The 24,729-nt window shown below is 37.9% G+C and overlaps 5 protein-coding genes across 5 annotated transcripts; 2 read left to right on the top strand and 3 right to left on the bottom strand.

Moving 5' to 3' along the window:
• The first annotated feature begins 1,670 nt into the window (after positions 1–1,670).
• LOC106401218 lies at positions 1,671–2,612 on the top strand. Its single transcript, XM_013841690.3, has one exon. It carries the CDS (start codon positions 1,735–1,737, stop codon positions 2,587–2,589), a length of 855 nt encoding a protein of 284 aa, XP_013697144.1. The 5' UTR covers positions 1,671–1,734; the 3' UTR covers positions 2,590–2,612.
• Positions 2,575–6,048, bottom strand: LOC106401217 (protein gar2-like). The gene is made up of 10 exons (XM_013841689.3): positions 5,888–6,048; positions 5,644–5,796; positions 5,289–5,389; positions 4,900–5,206; positions 3,853–4,608; positions 3,626–3,680; positions 3,440–3,501; positions 3,237–3,343; positions 3,068–3,155; positions 2,575–2,982 (listed from the first exon to the last, which is right to left on the bottom strand). The coding sequence occupies exons 2-10, from the start codon at positions 5,776–5,778 to the stop codon at positions 2,719–2,721; spliced, it is 1,875 nt and encodes a 624-aa protein (XP_013697143.1). The 5' UTR covers positions 5,779–5,796; positions 5,888–6,048; the 3' UTR covers positions 2,575–2,718.
• Positions 6,049–6,491: 443 nt separating this feature from the next.
• Positions 6,492–7,865, bottom strand: LOC106401610 (zinc finger A20 and AN1 domain-containing stress-associated protein 5). The gene has a single exon (XM_013842149.3). The coding sequence runs from the start codon at positions 7,557–7,559 to the stop codon at positions 7,092–7,094; it is 468 nt and encodes a 155-aa protein (XP_013697603.1). The 5' UTR covers positions 7,560–7,865; the 3' UTR covers positions 6,492–7,091.
• A 9,681-nt stretch (positions 7,866–17,546) lies between these two features.
• Positions 17,547–19,174, top strand: LOC106401478 (DNA damage-repair/toleration protein DRT100). The gene has a single exon (XM_048753012.1). The coding sequence runs from the start codon at positions 17,853–17,855 to the stop codon at positions 18,969–18,971; it is 1,119 nt and encodes a 372-aa protein (XP_048608969.1). The 5' UTR covers positions 17,547–17,852; the 3' UTR covers positions 18,972–19,174.
• A 3,279-nt stretch (positions 19,175–22,453) lies between these two features.
• LOC106417006 (glutathione S-transferase T2-like) lies at positions 22,454–23,314 on the bottom strand. Its single transcript, XM_048749504.1, has 2 exons — positions 23,047–23,314; positions 22,454–22,971 (listed from the first exon to the last, which is right to left on the bottom strand). The coding sequence occupies exons 1-2, from the start codon at positions 23,312–23,314 to the stop codon at positions 22,454–22,456; spliced, it is 786 nt and encodes a 261-aa protein (XP_048605461.1).
• Between the last annotated feature and the right edge of the window lie 1,415 nt (positions 23,315–24,729).

Genomic DNA, 24,729 nt, shown 5'->3' with positions numbered 1-24,729 from the left:
AAAAAAAAAGCATGGGTTAGTTTTAGGTTTGACTTTGAATTTTGAGTCAATCTTGCAAAAAGCTCTATTATCAATATCATTAGAATAAACTATTTTTATGTAGAAAAATCAGTTGCAAAAAAAAACTATTTTTATGCGTTCAAAATATTTAATAATAAATATATTTATATACAACATTTTATTATAACATAAATTAAACTTGAAAACATTCATGAGTTAGAAATATTTAGTAATACATTAAATATCAAATATCAAATTCTTGACATATTTTGAAGTTTTAAGTATAATAAAATTATTTTTTACTGCGTAAAATAAATTTGAAAACACTCATATATACATAAAATTATATAATATATAAGGAGTTATCTAGCTTTTAAAAATTTATGTTGTAAATAAATTTTTAGATAATACAATATAAACTAGTTTTATGTAATGATAATTGTCAAATCAATTAAATTGATTTTTAATTTATGATTAATTACATATTAACAAAGTTAATTATACAATAGAGTTAGTAAAGACTTTATAACACAATATAAACTATTTTGGATAGTGATATTTATCAAATTAATGAAATTTGTTTTTAATTTATGATTAATTGTAGGGCAAATCTCCAAAATAGCATTTTTCTAAGTTTATATCACAAAAATAGCACTCAAAAACTAAAATGGCCAAAATAGCACATTTCTAAGTTTATCCTTTCAAAATTTTAATTTTTTTAATTTTTTAAAATTTGAAATCTTATCCCCAAAACCTCATTTCTCAACTATAAACCCTAAACCCTAAACCATAAACCCTAAACCCTAAACCCTAAACTCTAAACCCTAAACCCTAAACTCTAAACCCTAAACCCTAAAATCTAAACCCTAAACCCTAAAATCTAAACCCTAAACCCTAAACTCTAAACCCTAAACCCTAAACCCTAAATCCTAAACCCCACCCTTTAACTCTAAACCCTAAGTTTGTGACTTTTGATAAAACATTAAGTGCTATTTTGTGACTTTTGACCTTGAGTGCTAGTTTGGGAACATAAACTTGATTTAGTGCTATTTTTGTCTTTTTCTCATAATTGTATAGCAAATTTAATTATTCATTAAAGTTAATAAAGATTTTAGCCGTTCTAATTTTCAATGTGAGAGTTCAGATGCGAAAAATCACTTTGCAATTACATTCATTTTTTAATTTATGATTAATTATATATTAACAAATTTAATTATTCATTTTAAGTTAGTAAAGACTTTATAACACAATATAAACTATTTTTGGATGGTGATAATCATCAAATTAATGAAATTTGTTTTTAATTTATGATTAATTTTATGTTAACAAATCTAATTATTCATTAAGGTTAGAAAAGATTTTAGCCGCTCTAATTTTTAATGTGAGAGTTCAGAAGCGAAAAATCACTTCGCAAATAATAGTATAATATATGTTCACTAATTTTTTTTTTATTTTTTTTGCTAAGCTGTTAATATCTAAATTAATGAAAGAGTTAGATTTACAAAATCAAAGAGCACCACTGTGGCAAAAAAAAAAAACGAAAAAAACATAATGGAGCAGGAAGAAGATCTGAAAGGATCAGTTATCTAATGGAACTATTTATCAGTTTTGTGACATGGATATCTTACTCTTTCCATTACCATTTTTTTTTTCTTTACTGCTGAGAAGGTCTGAAATATTTTTACTAATTATGGACTTAGTAGTATTAAAGTAGGATGAAATCCGGTTAATTTGATGGATTGGGTCATATTGAGAGAGCGAGCCCATGAAAATCGAAAGTTGATTGGTCTTCATAGTCAACCAATGATAAACCGGTTTGGTAAAGAAAACCCTACATTACGTAGAGCTTCTTCTCTCCATCGAAATCCAGCGACGACGACGATGATGATCTCTCGTCGATTAGCTTCCAGATTCCTTAAACCCTCGTCTTTCTCATCCCTCAACACCTCCCTTCACCATCTCCACTCTTCTTCTCCCATAAGAAACCATTTGATCCACAGATCAGAAGTTCAAGAGCTGGGTCTCTTAAGATCCTTCTCTGCTTTCATCACCAATCCCAACACCGAGAAGCTCCGATCTCAAACATGGCCAACGAGGTACTTCTCAACACCAAGCCAAGAGGTCAATCCGAATCCCGAGGAGGAGCCCAAGATGAAGCACCAGGAGATCGAAGGACCGACGGTGGAGCGCGACGTGTCGGCGCTAGGTAACGAGACGAGACAAGTGTTCGAAGGGATGATGAAGAACATGTACAGTCTAAGTGGAGCCATGGGTCTTCTCGGTTTAACTCAGTTGGTCGTCGGAGGCACGATTCTGTACGCGACTCGTTCGAATCCGATTCACGAGATGACGATTCAGAGCTGCATAGCGTTCGGATTCCCGTTCGCGATGGCGTTGATGCTGAGACGTTCGTTGAAGCCGATGTATTTCTTCAAGAAGATGGAGGAAGCGGGGAGGTTGCAGATCCTGACTTTGACTCTTCAGGTTGCTAAGAATCTCAATGTCTTGTTCGTTAGAGCTCGTGTTGTGTCCATCTTGTGTGTTGCTGGGTTGTCTTGCGGCAATCTATACCTCTTGTTGTCTCCATGAAAAATGGATCATTTTTTCTTGTCTTTTTTTTTTAATATCCATACAAAAGGAACCATAATGTCATCAATAAGGAAGGAAAACGAAATGAGAAAATCCGACCAAAGCAGCTTCTTGCTTCTGTTTTGTCTATCAAACTGTTGCATGTCCGTCTGATTGTGATTCTGTTCGGACGTAAGTCATGCTACGAGGGTTTGGAGCTGCGATGTTGTTTCCAGTCTCGGCTGAATCGCGTTTCCATTGCATGCTTCTGGCTCCTCCAGCTCTGACAACAGGACGACCCCTGAATGCACCACCAGGGATGCCTCTGCGGTATGGTGAGGCTCTTGCGTACCTTCCTGCTCTAGCCCATGACGCAGCCTCCTGTTGTTGTTGCCCATTGCTTCCTTTCGCAATCTGCACCCATCACAAATACAAATAATTAATTAACATTCTAACCATCACTAAAGATGAATATAAACAAGTTTTTCAATATTTTTACCTTGAGAATCCGAGACATGAACGAGGTACCGTCTAGAGACGATGCATTATCTGCAGCTTCTTTGCGCGTGAACTCAATGTATGCTGATCTGCAAAAGGCAAACAACTTTGGTCATTAAGGTGTCTCTGATAAATTGAACTTTGCATAACCACATATCAAGACAACTTACCCACTTGGTTGGCCTGTCGCTGGATCTGTAACTATGACAGCTTTAAGCACTTCACCACACTTGTTGAAATGCCTTGAAAGGCTATCCTTGGTGGCACCAAAGTGAACCTGTTTTACGACCAAACCACATTCAAATCAGTTAACCAAATGAAATTTTTTTGCTCAACTCCTGCTCAGGAGTAAATAAAGAGTTGCAATCATTACATTGGCGACAAAGATTGTTCGAGAACTAGCATCTTCCAAAGGGCGGGTAGTAGATAATGTCCCTGCAAATGCCAGTATGTCATCTTTAGACCAACTCATGCAGAAAAGAATGTATCAACAGGGACCAAAGACTTGTCAAGGACAAATGAAATTCCAATTTAAACATGATATTACTTAACAACTCACCGGGAACAGATTTCTTAGTCGCTGTGTCTTCTCTCGCACTGGGAACAGGCTTTACCTGTGGTCAAAGAACAAAAGGCCAGATTGTATGAGGCGTCAAGTGTTACTCGTAAGAACGAGATCAATCATTGCTACGTAGCTACGATGGGTAGAACATTAACAAGAAAAAATCTAGGATATTTTATGATGAAATAGCTAGTAAGAATATGCATCTAAAACATGGAACTTACACTTCCACTCCCAATTGTAGCTTCACTAGAGACTACTCTGCCTCTGTCCATATATTTTTGCAGACCCACATCTGGCACTTTCATCTGCTCCTCTAACTTCACTGTTTTCCCTGCATTGCCAGAGAAACCTGCAGTTTTCTGCTTGGTTGCAACTTCAGTAAGGTGGTTTTGATAATTCGTCCCTTTAACTCTTCTGGGGTCATCGACTAAACGATCCTGCAGACTTCTCGGATTGTTAATTCTGTTCCCAGCAAAAGAACTTGGGTGAGACACATTAACATTTGAACCAAGCTTGCTTCGATCAGATGAAAAGTTTGGCTGCAAGCCAGTGTCAAAAGTCGCCATGTTCTCAACATACACTCCATTGTTGTCAAGACGCTGCGTGTAATGATGCTGTACTGGTTCCTGCTCTTCGTTAAAATTCCTATGTTCTTCGTTCTGAGTGGAAACTTCACCAAGTGTCTCAGAAAAACCAGTGGTGTGACTAATTCTGTCAAAGACACTTCTCCCAGATTTTGAATTTTTGGCATCTTCAGCTGCTTCAGCGACAGCTTTGATAACAGTAGCCATGGGATTCACAACCCTCGCAGCAGATCGAATTTTCTGAGCTGGGTTGGGGTCAGATGAGTCTTGAGTCGACGCAGACACCACTGAGCGGAGACGTTTTAAAGAGGGTTCAGTCGGCTTTGATATTGCCAGAGCATCTCGCATAGCAAACTGAAGCAGCCGGCTAGAAACATTAGGTTTAGCCTCCATCTATCATAGAAGTCAAAGGAAACACCATCAGAGAACCATAGCCACTATCCGTGAATTAGATTTAAACCAGGCAATGCAAGGCAACCCAATCACACAAAGTTAGGGAGTAAGAGAGGACGCCTCACACAGATTAGCCCCATACAAAGATACCTTCTGGCCTAAATTTTACTCTGAGAACGTCTTCACAACACAATATGACATCCCATCCAGTGAACTAATTGAGCATAATTTTCAAATTATCTACTCCAGGTACTACGTGATTGCTATTAAGCAAAAGAAAAATACACAGACCTGTTCACTCCGTGAGCCGTCAGTTTTACTCCTTTTCCTACGGGACTGAGACTGCGGAGACGGAGACCTTTTACCGTGTCTTTCTCTGTGATCTCTCTTCTCGTAGTTATAAATTTTGTGAACCTCAGAACTCAGAAGAGGAGGAACATCAGGCGCATTTGTTAGCTGGCTTCTCCATCCTCTGCCGCGGCGAGCACCAGACCTTCCTTTTTCAGATTCAGACTCCATCTGCACAAGTGCCGTATCCTCATTCTGAATGCTTATAGTAAAGTATTCATCCATACTTTCACCCAGATGATCCCACAACCTGCACATACCTTCATAGTGAGTTTTATATCTATATAAAGAAAGAGATATTCTTCAGCAAGGGCAAGAAACATTTAACATACCAGGCAACAAAAGAACCACTATCATCTGCAAGAAATATCTTCAATTCGTTCTCCGCTTCCTCTTTCCTTCTCCCGTTCTTAAGCAAAACTATCACATACTCCTGCAAACAACATAAACTTCAGCGTCATTTAAATTCTTAATTGACTTTTTAGCCTCACAAAGAGCATCAAAGCATACACAACAAACTCATCACCAAGACTAAAGTATTGTAGCTTGAAACAAGAGCAGAATCAATCACAAACCCCAATGACACTTGTTAACATCACAAGAGCATCAAAAACTCAGCAACCCCTAGCTAACAAGGAACACGAATAAACCACAATCAATACTAAAAAGCATGTAACCAAATCGTACCACTAGAATGTCATCCGTGTAATCTCCCATGTACTCTTTCAGTTTAACCTTCACTCTCTCTTTCAACTTCCCGACTCCTTCCTCGCTGAAATCACCATTGAAGGTCCGATCATCGACCGGATCGGCGCTTCCCATCTCCGCTGAAACTTCCCCCTTCGCAATGACAAACAAAGAAATCAATTATATACACTTTTTCACGGCGTCAAAACCCTAATTCAATTCGAGGACGGAGAGATTCTACAACCTCCGGCTATGGTGGGGGTTCTTAGGGTTTGGTTCTCTCTCTGTGTGGAGTGAAATCGAAAGAGCACCCGCTCGATTTTCTGATTGCAGATGGAAACCAATTAGAGATATTAATACACTGAGATGGAAAAGTAAATGAAAATTAAAATCTTTTTAATTTGTAAACAAACACATGAGGTGAGGTTTATGCTTAAGGAGTTTTCACCATTGGGCTGGGCCAAACTTATTGGGTCCACCTACTTAGAAAAACGTTGGGCCTTATACATAAATATTCTGATCCGTGAAGCAGTCTGCACTACCAAAGACATGACGTGAACATTTTTTTTACCAATTGTGTGTGGTCTGGTCTGCTCAAATTCCGAGTTGATGTGTGACATTTTAACTAATAGTGTGTAGTTGCATTATTTTCCTGGAAAAAGTACCGTGGCTGCAGAAAGCAGACTTTTCTAATAGGGCCTGTGGTCTATATGTGTAATAGTCGTTTTATTCACTTTATTGATAATGATAGTTGCATGAGAGATATAACTCCTTTTTTTTTTTGTAACTTAATACATAACTCTTTTTTCACGGGAATATCATGTGTGATTTACATGAAGAAGCTTAAATCGAACTTAAAATAATAAAATATTGTTATGTGTTAACGAATATATTCCACATAAGTGTTTGTTGAGTTACATAGCAATTGTAAAGTTGCGGGATGTTTTGGATGCGTCGAACAAAGTCTCCCAAAGAGCAAAGATTAACAATGGAACTTACAATAATCAAATACGACTAGAACACGCTTTTTTATACGCCAAGCAAACCTTGTCGAGAGAAATTGGCTGGTGGGTGAGTTGTGACGCACAATGACTTGTCTAAGCATCGTGATAAGAGAGACACGTCGCCTAAATTACCAAACCACCCTTCATTTCTAACGAATCTACACACACATGCCACTCCACAACTTGTCTTCATGAACGAGAAAGATCACATCCGAAGCAAAGACAACAACAACAATAATCATGCACCTAATAATAATTAAAAATAAAAAAATAAATCAAGGGTTCAGATTTAATCAAGCAGAGAGAATCTCTCTCATCTTCGTTTGCTGCATCAACCCGATCTCTCCGACCATCTCATCTCTCTTAACGATTTCTCCGATCTTGATCGGAGCTTTGAACCACCACCACCAACAACGATTGAAGATTCCTTCTCCGATCTGAACATCAACTCAATTTCACCATCTTCGCCGCCTTGACGACCGGATTCTCCCTAGCGATAGCCTCCCTACCGGCGGTTTTGTAGTCGTAGCTGCAATCGTGGCGATCCGAGTAGCGGTGCTCCGCGCAGAAAAGATCGCCGCATCGGCATCTGAATCCGGTCAACCCGACTTTCTTCCGACAACCGGAGCATCGGTTTACGGTCTGTTGATGGTGGTCTCTCTTGACCGGATCGGTCTCCCTGGGACGGATCGCAGCTTTGGCTGGCGTTGACCGGAGACTGACGGATCTGGCTGATCTTTTTGCGATCGGAGTTGGATCTATACCGGCGTTGAAACATTTCTGGCACATGTTGTTGGTTGATGGACTCGCTGTGACGCCGCAGTTGTTGGAGCAGAGCGTCGGGGTTGTTGTCGTCGTCAAGGTTTCGAGGACCTTGAACTCCGTCTCTTCCTTCTCTGTTCTCTGCGCCATCTGCGTTGTTGATTTTCTCCGGCGAGCTTGCGAATGGTGTTGAGAGAGAAGAGAGAGGAAATGAATGGGAAATATGGGCCTCGTAGAGACGCGATTCCAACTCTTATGATCTCTCTCTCTCTCTCCACCACCCCTCGCTTTCCGTCTTCAGGAGTAAATTACGCATACACCCTCACTGCTTTAGGGGAATTACAGATGATTTAAATGTTGTGTTTTAGTGATTCTAGAATGCCTTGTGACACCATCCATACAGCGAGGCAATATGTGTTCTCTATCATTTCCTTTTTTTCTGTATAAATTACTTTGTTGAAAAACAAAAGAGTATTAAATTACTAGTTATGATTTTTACAATTGAGATATGAAGGGATATGGGCCAAGTTGTTAATTTTTTGATTTTTGGGCCAAATTGTTTACAGTTTACAGATCATGTTTCTTCACTTTTTCAAAACAGTATAATGTGGATATATAAAACCCATCCATAATGAAACAAAACAATGCAAGTTCTCAAATTTTTTTTTTTTTTTTGGTAAAATGTAAGTTCTCAATTGTCACTGGAAATAAATAAAACATACTCTTAGAAGTGCTGACTAAATATTGGAAACGAAGCAGGTGGGTCCTTACATAAAGCACATCAAGCAGCTGCTTTTTTTTTTTTTTCTTTTGAACAACTCATCAAGCAGCTGCTTTAGGAGTCATTTTAAATCTGTTTTTATTCATCGAAAACAATAAAAATGAAGAGTTGAAGACACAAATGTATAGGTCTTTTGGCAAAGTGAGTTTATTATAATAAGAGATGTCACTTGTTGGGTAGATTTCTACTACTGAATGCATCATCTACCATCTTTGCTCAAGTCACTACAAGAAAACACGCCGAATTCCGACGGAGGTTCCGTCGGACTTCAATGTCGTCGGACATTTGTGACGGATTTTCGACCAATTTCCGACGAAAACAAAAAATTTGAAGTCGTCAGAATTACGTCGGTCATTTCCGACGAATATCCGAAGAAACATGGCTCGTCAGAATTTTCCGACGATTTTTCGACGACATTCCGATAAAACATATAACCGTTGTAGTCGTCGGAAATTCGTCGGAATATACCGACGAACTTCCGACGACATTCCGATTAACAGATATAACCGTTACCGTCGTCGGTATTCCGTCGAAATTTTCCGACGAATTTCCGACGAACCATGTGACCGTTGCCGACAAATATATATGACCGTTTTATAGCCGTTTGTGATTGGAAAATACCGACGGTATTCCGACGGACTGCTTTACATCCGTTGGAATTCCGTCGGAAAGTCGTCGGATGGCCGTAAGCAATTTTCTATAAATGCAACCCCTCTTCATTCAACTCATTCACACTTCATTCTCTTTAGTCATAACAATTCCGTGAAAATCATGTCTTCAGGAGCTTATTATTGTTCGTGGATGGATAAACCTCATTTGGGTCCCAACACCAATTTGCTTACGAAAGAATACGTTGAAGGGATTGGAGAATTCATGAGGCTTGTTCAACAGCAACCGGATGCAAAAAGTGGTATGTTAAGATGTCCCTGCTCTACTTGCAATAATAATAAGGTTATAAAAGAATTTGATGTTTGGACTCATTTGTATATGAAAGGGTTTTCACGTAATTATAAAGTTTGGTACCTTCATGGGGAAACTGGTTATGAATATGGTAGTACTAGCGAACCTCAGCCTGTTAATGAACTTCAGCCTGATATTAGGTTAGAAGAATCTAGAACGGATATAGATTATGGTGTAGGTACTGAGCAGATGGTACATGATCATTATAGAGGGGAAGAACCAAATCCCGAATCTAGGAGATTTTTTGACATGTTGGATGCAGGAAAACAGCTTTTGTATCAAAATTGTAGAGATGGTCATTCAGCCTTATCATCTGCAACTAGATTAAAGGGTATTAAGACAGACTATAATTTGGCTGAAGAATGTATGGATGCGATTACTGATTTTGTCAAAGGTATTCTACCTGAGGATAACCTTGCACCGGGTTCATACTATGAGGTTCAGAAACTTGTTGCCGGTCTTCAACTACCGTACGAAGTGATAGATGTATGTATTGACAACTGCATGATCTACTGGAGAGCGGATGAGACACGTAATGTATGCAAATTTTATGGAAAACCTCGTTATCAGGAGACGAGGGGAAGAGTTCCGATCCCGTTCAAAAGAATGTGGTATTTGCCTTTGATGGAAAGATTGAAGAGGTTGTATCAGTGTGAGCACACAGCAAAAGCAATGAGATGGCATGAAGAGCATTCCACAAATGGTGAGATAAGACATCCTTCAGATGCGAAGGCTTGGAAACATTTCCAGTCAACATATCCAGAATTTGCGGAAGAGAGAAGAAATGGTTATCTTGGATTTTCTACTGATGGTTTCAGCCCATTTGGAAAGCATGGAAGACAGTATTCTCTATGGCCAGTTATTGTGACACCGTACAACTTACGGCCGAGCTTGTGCATGCGACAAGAGTTTTTTTTTCGCTCAATTCTCGTCCCTGGGCCAGATCATCCTAAAAGATCACTAGATGTGTTTTTTCAACCACTGATATATGAGTTGCAACAACTATGGGCGCATGGTTTTGAGACATACGATGTTTCGTGCAAAGAAAACTTTCAGATGCGGGCAGTACTTATGTGGACAATAAGTGACTTTCCAGCAGATGGTATGTTATATGGATGGACAACACATGGGAGGCTATCATGTCCATATTGTCAAGATGACACAGATGCTTTCCAACTAAAGAATGGAAGGAAAACGTGTTGGTTTGACTGTCACAGACGATTTCTACCACCTGATCATCCATACCGCAGGAGTAAGACTTCGTTTACGAAGAACAAGCAGGTGTTTGTTGGTCCACCTGAGGAAGTTAGTGGGAAACATTTGTTGAAGCAGTTTAGGTATTTTGATGCAGAAAGGACGCCAGATGTAGGTGGACATGAAAACATTCGAGTCAGTGCGGTTGGAGAGCTACATAACTGGCACAAAAAGAGTATTTTCTGGGATCTGCCATATTGGGAGAGTCATCTATTTCGGCATAATTTAGATGTCAGGCATACTGAGAAGAACTTCTTCGACAATCTGATGAACACAGTCCTTAACATCCAAGGTAAAACGAAGGATAATTTGAAGTCAAGGTTGGATTTAGTTGATATCTGTGATCGTTCTGAACTTCACGTTGATGAGAACAGTATGGCCCATTTTCCCATTTATCGGTTGGATGGTGCTAGAAAAGAAGAGTTCTTTGATTGGATTACAGATAAAGTGAAATTTCATGACGGATATGCATCAAATTTGGGAAACTGTGTTGATAGAAGCGGAGGAAAGTTTACTGGCTTGAAGAGTCATGATTGTTATGTAATTATGCAGCGCCTCCTTCCGTTTGCTTTTTCAGCATTATTGCCACGTAATGTTCATGAAACAATTGCAGGTATCTTATATTTTTACAATTTAATTTACTTTTATATTTAACAATTATGCTTATATAAACTTAATACTTATGAAAATTATGTCTTTTATCTATGTAGGGATAAGTGTTTTCTTCTGCGACTTATGCAGCAGAGTAGTGACTGAAGAGGGTATTAATAATTTGAAGACAAACGCACCAGTCAGCATGTGCAACCTTGAGAAGATATTTCCTCCATCATTCTTTGATGTAATGGAACATCTTGCTATTCATCTCGCAAGAGAATTGGAACTTGGTGGTCCTGTGCAGTACAGATGGATGTATATTTTTGAGCGTTATATGCATCATCTGAAGAAAATGGTCGAAAATCAAAGCAGGGTGGTAGGATCTATATTGGCACAAGTGATCAATGAAGAAACTGCAATCTTTGCTGAAAATTATTTTCCACCAGAAGTGCATAAAAACACCGAAGACCTGCTCGGCATGATGACAGAGGGGAGAGAGCAACATATCATGTTACTGTCCCAAGCATGTTCAAGGAAATAGGACGACTTAGTGAAAAATTCACGAAGCGGAGACTTACGGACACTGAGTACGCTCATTTGCAAACATATTTGCTCACCAACTGTGAAGATGTTCTACAATATGAGAGGTACAAATATTTATTCATTTATTGTTAGATTAATATTCAATAAATTTATTTCATATTGATAATATTTTTGTATATAGTGTATATATGGCGGAGTTGCGTATGACTCACAGGCATGCAACAGAAGATGAGCTTCAACAACTTAGAGATAAAGTATTTGCTACGTGGCTTCGTAGTTATGCAAATGAGTAGTTTAAATTTAATATAAACTAATTAACTTTTCAATCATATATGTTTTTAATTTATAGGTGAATGATGGTTTGGCCAGAGGTTTTGTGTTCGATGATTGGATACGCGAATTTGTGCAGGGACCAAACTCCGTGGTCAAATCATATCAAAATTTTGTACGCGAGGATATGCATTCACAAGGAAATGTCATTCTAAGACAACATATGATGCTGGTGTTTCATCTTCTTCCGGTGACGATGTCTACTATGGCAACATAAAAGAAATATTGGAAATCCAATTTCCTGGAATGGTTGGATTGCGTTATGTAGTATTCTGTTGTGATTGGTATGACACCACCCCAGATAGAGGAGTGAATATTGATGCGTTTGGTGTTACATCAGTTCATTCGCGCCGGAAACTTCAATATTATGATCCTTTCATTCTTGGTTCGCAAGCTGATCAGGTATGTCAATCTATTCATAATTTTTTACCAATATAATTAATTAATTTTATATATTTTACAAATACTTGTATAATTGATAGGTATAGGTGTGCCACATCAGTTACCCTCGGGTGACGTACAGAGACGATCCATGGGTTACTGTAACGCAAATCAACCCAAGAGGACGAGTGGATGAAACTTCTGATGATGATGAACCATTGCAACCAGAGTCTACCAGCAACGCCCAGGCAGTTGAAGATTTGGAAATGTTGAACTCGTTGAGAATTTGACTGTGTTTAGACTTGATGATGTTGTACATTCGGAGCCAGAAACTGAGGTTGGGGAGTTTGATGAAGATTCAGAAGATTCTGATTAGTTTTTTTTTTATTGGTCCGTCGGAAATCCCTCGCAAAATACCGACGACATAGCGATGAAAAAGGTTTCATTGAAGTTTGGAAATGTCCTCGGTAATTCGTCGGAATATACCGATGACATTCCGACGAACTAGACAAGTTCGTCGGAATGTCGTCGGTATATTCCGACGAATTACCGAGGACATGTGTTTCTAAAAAAATTCAAACATAAAAATCTAAAAATTTAGATGCCAGAACTATGAAAATAACACATAATAAGTGTTTAGTATAGTATTAGATCGCAACCGTTCAAATATAACAACTCATTAAAATATTTATGTATGCATATCATTGTTTTCATAACATCTCATCTTAACACTCATATACTTATACAATCATATTCATCTAATCTTACACTACAAAAAATGTTGTTGTGTAAAATCGTGTTATAAAAACATTTTTATTGTTAAATCTTTATCTAAATACAATATATATTATCAAAGATTTGGATTTTGCATTTAGAAACTTGTAATCAACACCCTAAACACTAAGTCGTCGGAATTCCGTCGGAAAAGGTCGTCAGTATTCCGTCGGAATATACTGACGGACACCAATTCCGTCGGAATTTCAATTTACCCGGGAAAACCAAACCGCGTGAAAATTTTCGCAAACCGCCAATTGGTTTATATTTAACTATCCCGACGGAATACTTACGAACTCGTGTCCGTCGGAAACGTTAAATATAATTACCCTTCTTCTTCCTTCTTCGTTATTTCCGCCTCCGCCTCTCTCTCAATCCTCTCCGCGATTTCTCTCCCTTTCACGGCGATTCCGACCATTCTCGAGCACCCATCACCGGCGAATCCTCTTCTCACCCTCATATCTCTTCCCCAAACCCCAAATCATGTAAGAATCATCCCAACCTTGTTTTATCTCAATTGTTTAGGGTTTTGGAAGTTAGATCTCAGATTTTAGGTTGTTTGATTGAAAATTTTAGGATTGAATGGATAGCTTAGGATATATAAGTTAGGATTGTTGTTTTAGTTTTTTTTGGAATTATTTTGTGTTTTTGTTAAAATTCAAAACGTTTTACTATTTTTAAAATATTTTTTGATTTTTAAAAACGTTTTTCAAGTTTCCAGTAATAAACTATGTATAATAAAACGTTTTTAAAATTTTTTAAAAATATTTAACAACATTTTTCTATATTTATAATTTTTTTATAATTTTGTATACATATATATATATAAATCATGTATAATAAAAAATTTTAGAATTTTTATAATTTTTTATAAGTTTCCAGTAATAAACTATGTATAATAAAAGGTTTAATATTTTTTTAAAACGCTTATAAAACCTTTTGTAAATATATAAATGAAAACATTAAAAATAGAAATGATTTGAAAAGATTTTTGATGTATTAATTTTTTTTTTAGGTCCGAGAATGAACCCCGCCCAGTAGCCCGTCTTCGACGTAGTTCGGTGAGCAGTTCCCGTACATCGGGATCGTCTCACGAACAAAACTCGTTTCCCGCATATATTCCCGCTCTAGCTCCCGCTCTAGCTCCCGCTCTAGCTCCCGCTCTAGCTCCCGCTCCAGCTCCCGCTGCCCCTCCTGCTGCTGCTCAACAGGATCCGGGGGTCATGCCAGTTGAACTATTGGTTCAACAACCAGGTCGAGAGCATCTCCCGATTCTCCAACCCAACCCACGACGAGGACATAGCACTTTGTTAGTATTTTTTTTTATTTGTAGCATTATGTTTTTTCCATTAATTAACTTGCTAACTTGTATTTTTTTTAAAGGTTCACCAAGTCGAGAAATGGCATTAGCAGGAGCATCAACCAGATGATGTACTTCATGCTCCGTTTTGGATATTCAAAGTGGAGTGTGATTCCTTCCGACGAACGAGAGTTGTGATTTCGTCAGTTTGCGGTAGTAACTCTTCATTTTTTTAAAGTATTTACATTTTTTTAAATATATTTACTTATTAAATTATGTTTGTTTTGTAGCAAGAGTTCAACTGTCACTCCGATCTCACGGAAACAGTCCGTAAGAAATTCAACGAAAAGGCCATGGACTCTTATACGAAGCAGATGAACGTGTGGAAGACAGTTTGGCAGAAGAACAAGAGGCCACAGTTCATCAACGGGACGGTGTGGGAGCAGTTGATAGCTCATTGGGAGAAGGAAAGAAACTGCAGAGACGTCTTCTAGGAACTCCAAGAACCGGAAGAGCGATCGTGGCGGGAAAGGTATGTATGTGCACCACCTCGGCGCTTGCTCTATGTCTACTAAGGAGGATGAACTTGTAAGTTTTTTTTAATTATTTATCTTTATATTTTTTAAATAAATATTTTATATATTCCTTGGCTAATAATGACGGTTTTTTAGATCGAAGCAAATGAAGGTAATCCCGTTGATCGTCTCCAACTCATTAAGGTGGCTCACACTAACAAGAAGACGAGTCAAATTCAGGACCTCGTGATCAAAGGTGTCGTTGATTTGGTGGAAGCTGAAATAGCATCTCAATCTCAGCATCTCTCTAATGACGGCGATTCTACGGGAGCTTCAACCAACTTGTCCCTATTGCAAATAAATGAGATGGTTGAAAATGTAATTTTTTTTATTAATATATTTTCTTATAATGTCGATTACTAACTTGTCCCTATTTACTAACTTTAAATATTTTTGTAGGCGGTTCCTAAAAGGAAAGGAGGCCGTTTAGTTGGGTTGGCCCACCGTGCTTCTTCGTATCCGGCATCTTCTTAGCAAGCTCTGTATGCCGATCCCATTGTTCTCGAGGAGTTACATGACAAAGATGAACGGATTGGGGCATTGGAGGAGCAAAACACCACTATCCTTTCTGAGAATGCCACTATCCGTTCGGAGAATGTCACTATCCTTGCTGAGTTGGCATCCCAGAAGAAGTTCAATGCCGAGATAATGCAGAAGCTAGATTGTTTGATGTCTTCGAGTTCTTAGTTTTTTTCTGGTTTTTAAAATTTTCTGAATGTTTTTTTTTCTATTTCGGTTTGTATGAATTTTAATTCTATAATATTATTATTTTTAAATTTCAGATTTTATTTATTTATTAATTAATTTTTAATATAAAATTTTTTATAAAAATGCAAAATTATTTCATATTTAAAATTGATATATTCCGACGAATTGAGGACGTCGGACTATACCGACGGACTATGGTTCGTCGGAAAATACCGACGGAGAAGGTTCCTCTAAAACTTCCGACGAACCATTGTCCGTCGGTATCTTCCGACGAACCATAGTCCGTCGGTATTTTCCGAGGACTCCGTTCGTCGGTATAGTCCGAGGAACGTGCTCCGTCGGTATATAATTTTTCCGATGAACTCTGGTCTCGTGTGTCCGCATCGGAATATCGTCGGAAGTTCGTCAGAATGACGTTTCTCGGTATTCTTCAGAAAATCGTCGGAAGATCTGACGAAATTTCGACTAATACTTTTTTTCCGACAAAATGATACCGACGAATTGGTTCGTTAGAAATTTGTCGGAATCGGTCTATTCCGACGAATTTCTGACGAATTCGGCCATCAGAATCTCTCTGTTTTCTTGTAGTGAGTTGTGTTTTACAATGTATCAACATGAACGTAACCTAATATGTCAATGATACGTTAGACTCAGATACTGTTGTTACGTCGTCTTTTATGCCCAAGACAAAATAACATAAAATAATCTTGTCCGTCACAAATTAAATAACTCTTGAAGTATAATTGAAAAGAGTTCCAGTTTAAAATTTCTTCCGAGCAACATTTTGAAAATTTAAACAATAATAATATAAAGAGTCAAAGACATTAAGAAAATAACAAAAAGAAAAGATCTCAGAAATCTAAATGAAAATGAAAGATAAGAAAAAGGTTATGATCCATCTTTACACATTTGCATTCCACTGAATTCGAGTCCATATAGTGATTCGCGGGAGACACTACATACACTCTTTATGTACTAGGATTTTTCAAAAACATTTATATATGAAAAATATATATATATGTTAGAGTTATATGTATTTCAAGTTAGAGTCGACTACCTTAACTTAGGGAAATGATGCAAGAAGAAAATGAAGTTTGAGTGAGTAAAAAATGATCTAGTGCTGTGTGTTGATCGGTATGATTTTGGAATTGAGCAAAGGATATAAGAAATGAATAAACCCATACATAAAAAAAAAGAAGAAGACAGTTCCATGAGAATGGATCTTGACCCCTTGGCATGTGATGGGCGTTGAATCATGTCCTAACCAAGACAACGCAAATTACGAGATCTAGGTCATAAATGCTGGATAAGCTCTGATAATTCCTATTATAAATATTACTAGTATTCTGTCATCAAGGTTATATGTGAAATAGTTATACAAACTACAACTAAAATACTAACATCGAATCTAATTCGATAAAATGCAACAAAGTTTGATAATATCATGGCCTAAGATATTATTAAAAAAATCAAATAAGAAAAGATAAGAGATTTGGACAGAGGAGGAGATGCTTAAATGCTTCTTCTGGAGGACCCCATGAGTCACATGTAAAAGTATTTATGGAGGACCAACCATATCTTTGGTTTTTTAATTGTTGTCTCTAATTATTGGTAAATTATCATTCATAACTAGTCATATAATTGCTTTATTGATGTGAAGTTTTGGTTATAGTAATTGAGCAATCAACATGATTGCTCTGTAATGCGACAAATGACCTTGTGAGATATAAATGAAGATGTAAACTCAGTGCATGTTCTTAATTGTATTTACTAGTATTATACACGGCCATTTAGTATGTAAAAATATCAAGATCTCTGGGTGGTTGTAATGTTAACCACATAACTAAACTACATGAATTTATCTTCGCTTAAACCGCAGTTAATATTTTTAGCAAAAAAAACTGCAGTTAAAATTTCAATTTTTAAAAATAATATCAACTTGAATATTATAAAACTGAAGAATTACAAATCTATATGAACCTATTTTCACGAGATCAATGTTGGAGTATATTAAAGAAAGTAAAAAACTGACACACGCACATGATCCTCCTCTTTATGGATAATACAGTAAACGAATGGCATAAAAATACAATTCGTAAAAGATAATATATAGAACGATAATAGTAACTAATACCATGCACATGCCCATGATACCCATGCACATGCAATGTCTCTCTTTTCTTGCCTCAGCATTTCTATATAATCCACACCGCTCTCTTCACTACTAAACATTTATTTCAAAAATGACAAAGCTGTTGCCATCGCCGTTTAGCTCATTACTCGCCGTCGTTTTCATCTCCCTCATCTCCATCGTCCACTGTTGCTCCCCTAAAGATCAGACGGCTCTCAATGCTTTCAAGTCGTCACTGAGCGAGCCCAACCTCGGAATCTTCAACACTTGGTCCGAAAACACTGACTGCTGCAAAGGATGGTACGGTATTAGCTGCGATCCGGATTCGGGTCGGGTCACGGATATTTCTCTCCGCGGCGAATCCGAAGACGCGATTTTCCAAAAGGCTGGCCGGTCCGGGTATATGACCGGTTCGATTGACCCGGCGGTTTGTGACTTAACCGCATTGAGTTCCTTCGTTCTCGCTGACTGGAAAGGAATCTCCGGCGAGATTCCGACGTGCATAACCTCATTAGCCTCGCTCCGTGTCATCGACCTCGCCGGGAACAAGATCACCGGAGAGATTCCGGCGGAAATCGGTAAACTCACCAAACTCGTCGTTCTAAACCTCGCGGAGAATCGGATGTCCGGCGAGATACCTCCGTCGCTGACGTCACTCGCCGAGCTGAAGCATCTCGAACTGACGGAAAACGGAATCTCCGGCGAGATTCCGGCGGATTTCGGATCGTTGAAGATGTTGAGCAGGGCGTTGCTGGGACGTAACGAACTCACCGGGTCGATTCCCGGGTCGATCTCGGGTATGAAACGGTTAGCGGATCTGGATCTATCCAGGAACCATATCGAAGGTCCGATTCCTGAGTGGATGGGTAACATGAAGGTGCTCTCTGTTTTGAATCTCGATTCCAACTCGTTAACCGGTCCAATCCCCGGTTCGATACTCAGCAATTCCGGTTTTGGTGTTTTGAATCTGAGCCGGAACGCGTTGGAAGGATCCATACCGGATGTTTTCGGGTCTACAACCTATTTCATGTCGCTTGATTTGTCACACAATAATCTATCGGGTCGGATCCCTGATTCGCTCTCGTCCGCTAAGTTTGTGGGCCATCTCGATATCAGCCATAACAGGCTCTGTGGGCCTATTCCAGTGGGCTCTCCATTTGATCACCTTGAAGCGTCGTCGTTTAGTGACAACGAGTGTTTGTGCGGTGGCCCTTTGATGAAGACATGTTAAAGTAATAAATAAGCCAGGGATGCGGTTTAAGCAAGTCTCCTGTCGCTCTTGTTCGTCGTATCCAGTTTGTTTATATTCTTCGCTTGCTTTCTTTTTCTTTGAATTATAAGCTTTATACACCTAGTCTGTGTCCTGGTGTATGTAAAATGTAAAAGCAATGTTATAGATCTTAAATGTTTTAGAAATATATATCTTTTCAAAAATATTACAGCGTTAAAGCATCCACAATGGTGATACCCATCGTGGAGTCCTTAGGATTAGATTAGTATTATTATTTTTTTTTTTTTTGAATAGTTAAGGACTCTTGTGAAAAATGTGTGTACAATGGTGAATCACAAGTTGGAATTCTTAGGAATAAAAAATAAATATTTTTTTGTTTAATGAAATATAATTTTTATATATTGGATGATTAAATAGAATAAATTAACATAAAATACAATAGATAAACATAAAAAACAATAATTAAACATAAAAATACAACAATTAAAGATAAAAACCATAATTTTACATAAAGATAGAAAAATTCCTAAATAAAAACATGATTAAATATAAAAATTACACATAAGAGTTTATATAAGATGATTAAATATTAAAATAAAACATGATTATGAATCACCACCTAATGAAGACTCACCACTTTTTCTGCTCAAGTATTTGCTCAGTATTTCAGAGCACTCTTTTCTTTCCGGACATACACACATCAATGGAGTAGTTTTCCTATCTCCAACCACATTGAACACAAATAAGTCTCTTATCTCGCATCTGTTATCGAGACAGAACTTTCTCCAGCCTCTTGTGATGTAATATTTGCCGCCAGATTCGCTAAATCGCAAACTCACATTCCATAAATTTCCCTCTTTGTTCACCAGTATCGTCTCTTGGCATTGTTTGTGCAAAGGAGTAGAACTCGTAGCTCCCACAGGAAGATACTGCAAACAAATAACGTAAAGACACATAATAGATTAAACCATTTATTTTACTAACTAAATTGACTCACAAGTTTGTCTTCATTTAGATTTGAAGCAGTGACCTCAGCCAAAAAACAGTAGTCAAATGAGAAAGAAGACATTGCCCCAGTTCGTCCTGAAATATAAGAAACAATTTTCCACAAAAACATCTCACAAAATTAATCTTTAAGAATATTATAGTATTTTTTATAAATTGAAATTGAAATTTTATTAATTGCATGATACAAAAAAAGATACAATGATAAATATAAAGAAATCAAGAAACACTAATTATTAATCTTCATCACCAAATTTATTCTAAATATTTTCGATTAAATCATTTTTCAACCGTTCATGAATATGCTCATCCCGAAGATCATTCCGATTGGGAAACATATTATTCAGATTTGTAGGCATGTTGGTTTCCACCTGTGAACTTCTGGTGACGTCTCTTTCTTCGAATTCAGATATATCGTACCGCATGTATCCATCTCGTTCATTTTCAACTATCATATTGTGTAGTATGATACATGCTCTCATAATCTTCCCTATCTTTTCTTTGTTCAATGTACGAACCGGGTTTTTGACAATCGCAAATCGAGCTTGCAATACTCCAAAAGCCCGCTCCACATCTTTTCGGACTGCTTATTGAGCTTTAGCAAATAATTCTTGTTTTGGAGATTGAGGGAGTTTGATAGATTGGATAAATGTTGACCATTTTGGATATATACCATCTGTTAGATAGTATGCCAACTTATACCTGTGTCCGTTGACCATGTACCTTACCCTGGGAGCTCGACCTTCAAAAATGACATCAAACACAGGAGACCGATCGAGGACATTGATATCATTTAAGGTACCTAGAGGACCAAAAAAAGCGTGCCATATCCAAAGATCTTGTGAAGCAACAACCTCTAAGACAATTTTCGGTTTTCCTGATCCTCGTGCGTATTGTCCTTTCCAAGCGGTCGGGCAATTTTTCCACTCCCAATGCATACAATCAATGCTCCCGACCATCCCAGGAAACCCTCGTTTTTCTCCAATATCGAGTAGTCGTTGAAGATCCTCCGGTGTGGGTCGTCGTAGATAGTCATTTCCGAATAACTGTATTAATCCGTCAGTGAAATTATGTAAACAGGAAAGTGCAGTGGTCTCACCAAGTCGGAGATATTCGTCAACCGTGTCAGCCACAGAACCGTAAGCAAGCATACGAATTGCTGCCGTACATTTTTGTAGTGCAGAAAGACCGAACCTCCCGGTTGCATCTCTTCTTTGCTGAAAGAATGGAAAGTTCTCGGATAGCCCATAGACAATACGCAAGAATAAATCCTTATTCATGCGAAAGCGGCGTCTGAATATTTGTGACGAGAATGTCGCATCTTCGCTGAAGTAGTCATTCCATAAGCGGTCTTGTCCTCCTTCACGATTTCGTTCAATATAAGCACGGCTCCTTTGGTTACTGGTTTGGTCCTCGACTATGTTGGTGAATGTATCTTCGAAGATTTCTTCGAAAACTTCGTCAAAGCTTTCTTCGAAAACTTCGTCAGATGAAGATGACGACATTTTCCTATAAAGTATAAATTTTATTTTTTAAAAACTTTTTTTAAAGCTATAAGTTCAAAGAAGGTATAAGTTTTATTTTTCCTCTAAAAATATGTATAACGTTTAAAAAAAAAAAAAAGTTAAATTTAGTATAACTTTTTTTTAAAAACTTTTTTTAAAGATATAAGTTCAAAGAAGGTATAAGTTTTAATTTTCCTATAAAAATGTGTAAAACTTTTTTTAAAGCTATAAGTTCAAAGAAGGTATAAGTTTTAATTTTCCTATAAAAATGGGTTGGTCATACATTTATAAGTGTGATACTTGTTGATTTATCAGTGTGATACAAGAATGATCAACTACTCGACCTTCTAAGTTAGATGTACCTACGCCTAGTTGATTTATATGTATGATCAGCTATAAGTTCAACTACAAGCAAGATCAACTACATGTAACTAAGAGAAGCATGAGTGGTTCATTACAAGTTACCGAGTTTATATGTATGATCAGCTACAAGCATTATCAACTACAACCATGATCAACTACAAGCATATAAGAAAAGCAGTACTTGTTGATTAAAAAGAGTTGCATATAAGAGAAGCATGAGGATTTCATTACAAGTTACCGAATTTAGAGAAGCAGTAGTAGTTGATTACAACTCCGACTGGTGGAAACTAAGCAAAAGAGATAGCTACCTAAAGACATGATAGAAGGGAAACTTATAGTACATTTCTTAGAACTATCCGTGACTTGGATTCACTTCAGCCAACCGACAAAACACTTTCAGAACCCGTGACTAGGTTCACATGTCCAACAGCTACACCTGAAAGAAAACAAAAGACAAGAGTTAGCAAATAAATAAAGTAATACGACATGTGATACAAATAGAAACTACATCTAACTACATGTAACTACATGTAACTACGCCTAGTTGCATTAAACAACAATCAAAGAGGCTTTCAACTACATGAAACTAACCTAATACCTTAAATATCATCAGAACATCTCAGTCATGAGTTTCAGTTTAAGAGATTCTTCCATCTCGGAGAGAGGATCTTTTTTGGCAAGTAAACGTTCTAGAATCTTTTGTTTGGAGAGCTTTTCTTTCATTTCCATGATGGACTGAAGCTGTGACATCTCTTCTTCATTGCCACTCTTCTTCCTCTTACCAGCTGCTTTAGCAGCTTTCACACCATCTGGTCTGCTTTCAGGTTCGGCAACATCATCTTCTGTATCAACGTCCACCACTTGTTTGCGCTTCTCCTTCCCACCATCTTTAACCATATAGGTGGTGCACCATTTCTGGTCATGCCTCAGCTCCCTCCACGCATGTTCGAGGCTGAACTTGTGCTCGTAAATGTTGAAGAATGAGTCGAGGGCAGCTTTCATCACATCGTCTTCATTCTGACCACTTCTCTGCCCCCTCAACGCCGCCTCATAGCAACCAACAAACTTACAGACCTGCTCGTTAATCCTAGCCCACCGCTGCTTCGCTGGACCAAGCTCTCTAGGTACTGTCCCAACCAGTTGAGGGCTTGCGTTGTAGTAGTCAACAATTCTCTTCCAGAAACGTTCAGCTTTCTAGTCACAGCTGACAACGGGGTCTTTGCAGGTGTTAAGCCAAGCACCAATGAGGATTTTATCCTCATTAGGAGACCATTTCCTCCTCTCTTTATTAGCAGACTCGACAGTAGGCTGGACAGCAGACTGGACACCAGGTTGGAAAGAAGACTCGACACCAGGGTGGAAAACAAACTCATCAGGACCTTGGGACCCGAACCAAGCTGGTTCGGGTGACTCAAGATCAACTGAAGATTGACTATACATTAGATTAACAAAGCCAGTTGTGGTATTCATGTTTAGATTATAGGTTTATGTTACTCTATTAGCAACACAAACCCTTAACTAACCAATAGAAAGTAAGTTCGCATTTAGTTTCGGAGTTGTTAGGCAGATAGAAAGCAAACAAGCATTTACCACCACTCTAATCATACTAATAAGTTCTACACTAGCTACACTTAAACTTAACAAGTACGATTCTATCAAATCTAGCATTAAAAACAATTAAAGCATGAAGAGATAAGTTTTTTTTTATTACTGAAACTAGTAAGTAAGCGTGAAACAAGTTACCTGCCAACCCCATCTCGAGTTCTGACATTGATGTTTAAATCCTCTGAAGCTCTTCCTTGAATGACATAAGATAAAACAGTTAAAATTTCAAATTTTAAATCAAATTAATTATCTAAATAAGGTATGAAACTTACCAGCCCATAACGATGACCAGTATTACCAACACCAGTACACTAAGTCCCTTTGCCAAACCATAGTTAATCACTGATGTCTTCTTAGTTAACACACCCACGATCTTCTCAAGCTTAGCCACCTTCTGGTCACTCTCAAAGAATTGATCCTTGACCATCCTAAGTTGTGTATGCGTTTCACGAAGCTCTTCTTGAATCGCCACATCCCACCATTTCCAGATGTGGGAGTCTCCATCGTCAACGTTGTTGCAGGAGAAGTACCTCCTTCCTGGATCTTTACGAGTGTACGAGGTTTCAACAACAAGCTCACTACCGCAATAGCATGTCCTCGGGATTCCTTCATCAGCCTCAGGTTCTGGTGGGTACTGATCCGCCTCTGCAATTATGTAGCTACTTTGAGCTTCATCCCCGTAGAGAGCAGCTTCTGCTTCAAGTAAAGAGTTGATGTCGAACTCCTCTGATGAAGGCTGAGTGTAGCTATAGTCTTGTCCCGTGTTCGTTGGCCTGCACAAAAAACCAGAAACTATGTTAAGAACACATTCACTAGGGAGTTTAAGAACACATTAACTTAGATATATGATCAACTAAACAATTTACTAGCTACACATTAAGCTAACAGAAAACCGTACAAATACGTTTTGAAACCAGAAAAATATAAGCCACAGGAAACCATACAGATACGTTTTGAAACCAAAAATGAATTGAAACCCTAACTACATCGATTGAAACCGAAAACGAAAAGGAAAACGAATTGAAACCGAAAACAAGTGATGAGTTTTCCAGCTAACTAAATCGATTGAAACCCTAAATACAAACCAAAAGATCCCCAATTGAAAACGATTTGAAAACGATTTGAAAACAATTTCAAAACCCCAAAAATTTTGAAACCATAAATGGAAGAAATCCCCAAATCGATTCAAAGGAAATACGAAGCATAGAGGGAGACGAGAACATCATGGAAGCTAACATATCCTTAAATCTACCACATAATTAGTTTATTTACCTTTGAAG

The sequence above is a fragment of the Brassica napus genome, chromosome C3 (assembly GCF_020379485.1).
Source record: "Brassica napus cultivar Da-Ae chromosome C3, Da-Ae, whole genome shotgun sequence".
Lineage (NCBI taxonomy): Eukaryota > Viridiplantae > Streptophyta > Magnoliopsida > Brassicales > Brassicaceae > Brassica > Brassica napus.
Note: the sequence above shows the minus strand (reverse complement) of the source record. Positions and strands in the feature narration are given on the sequence as shown.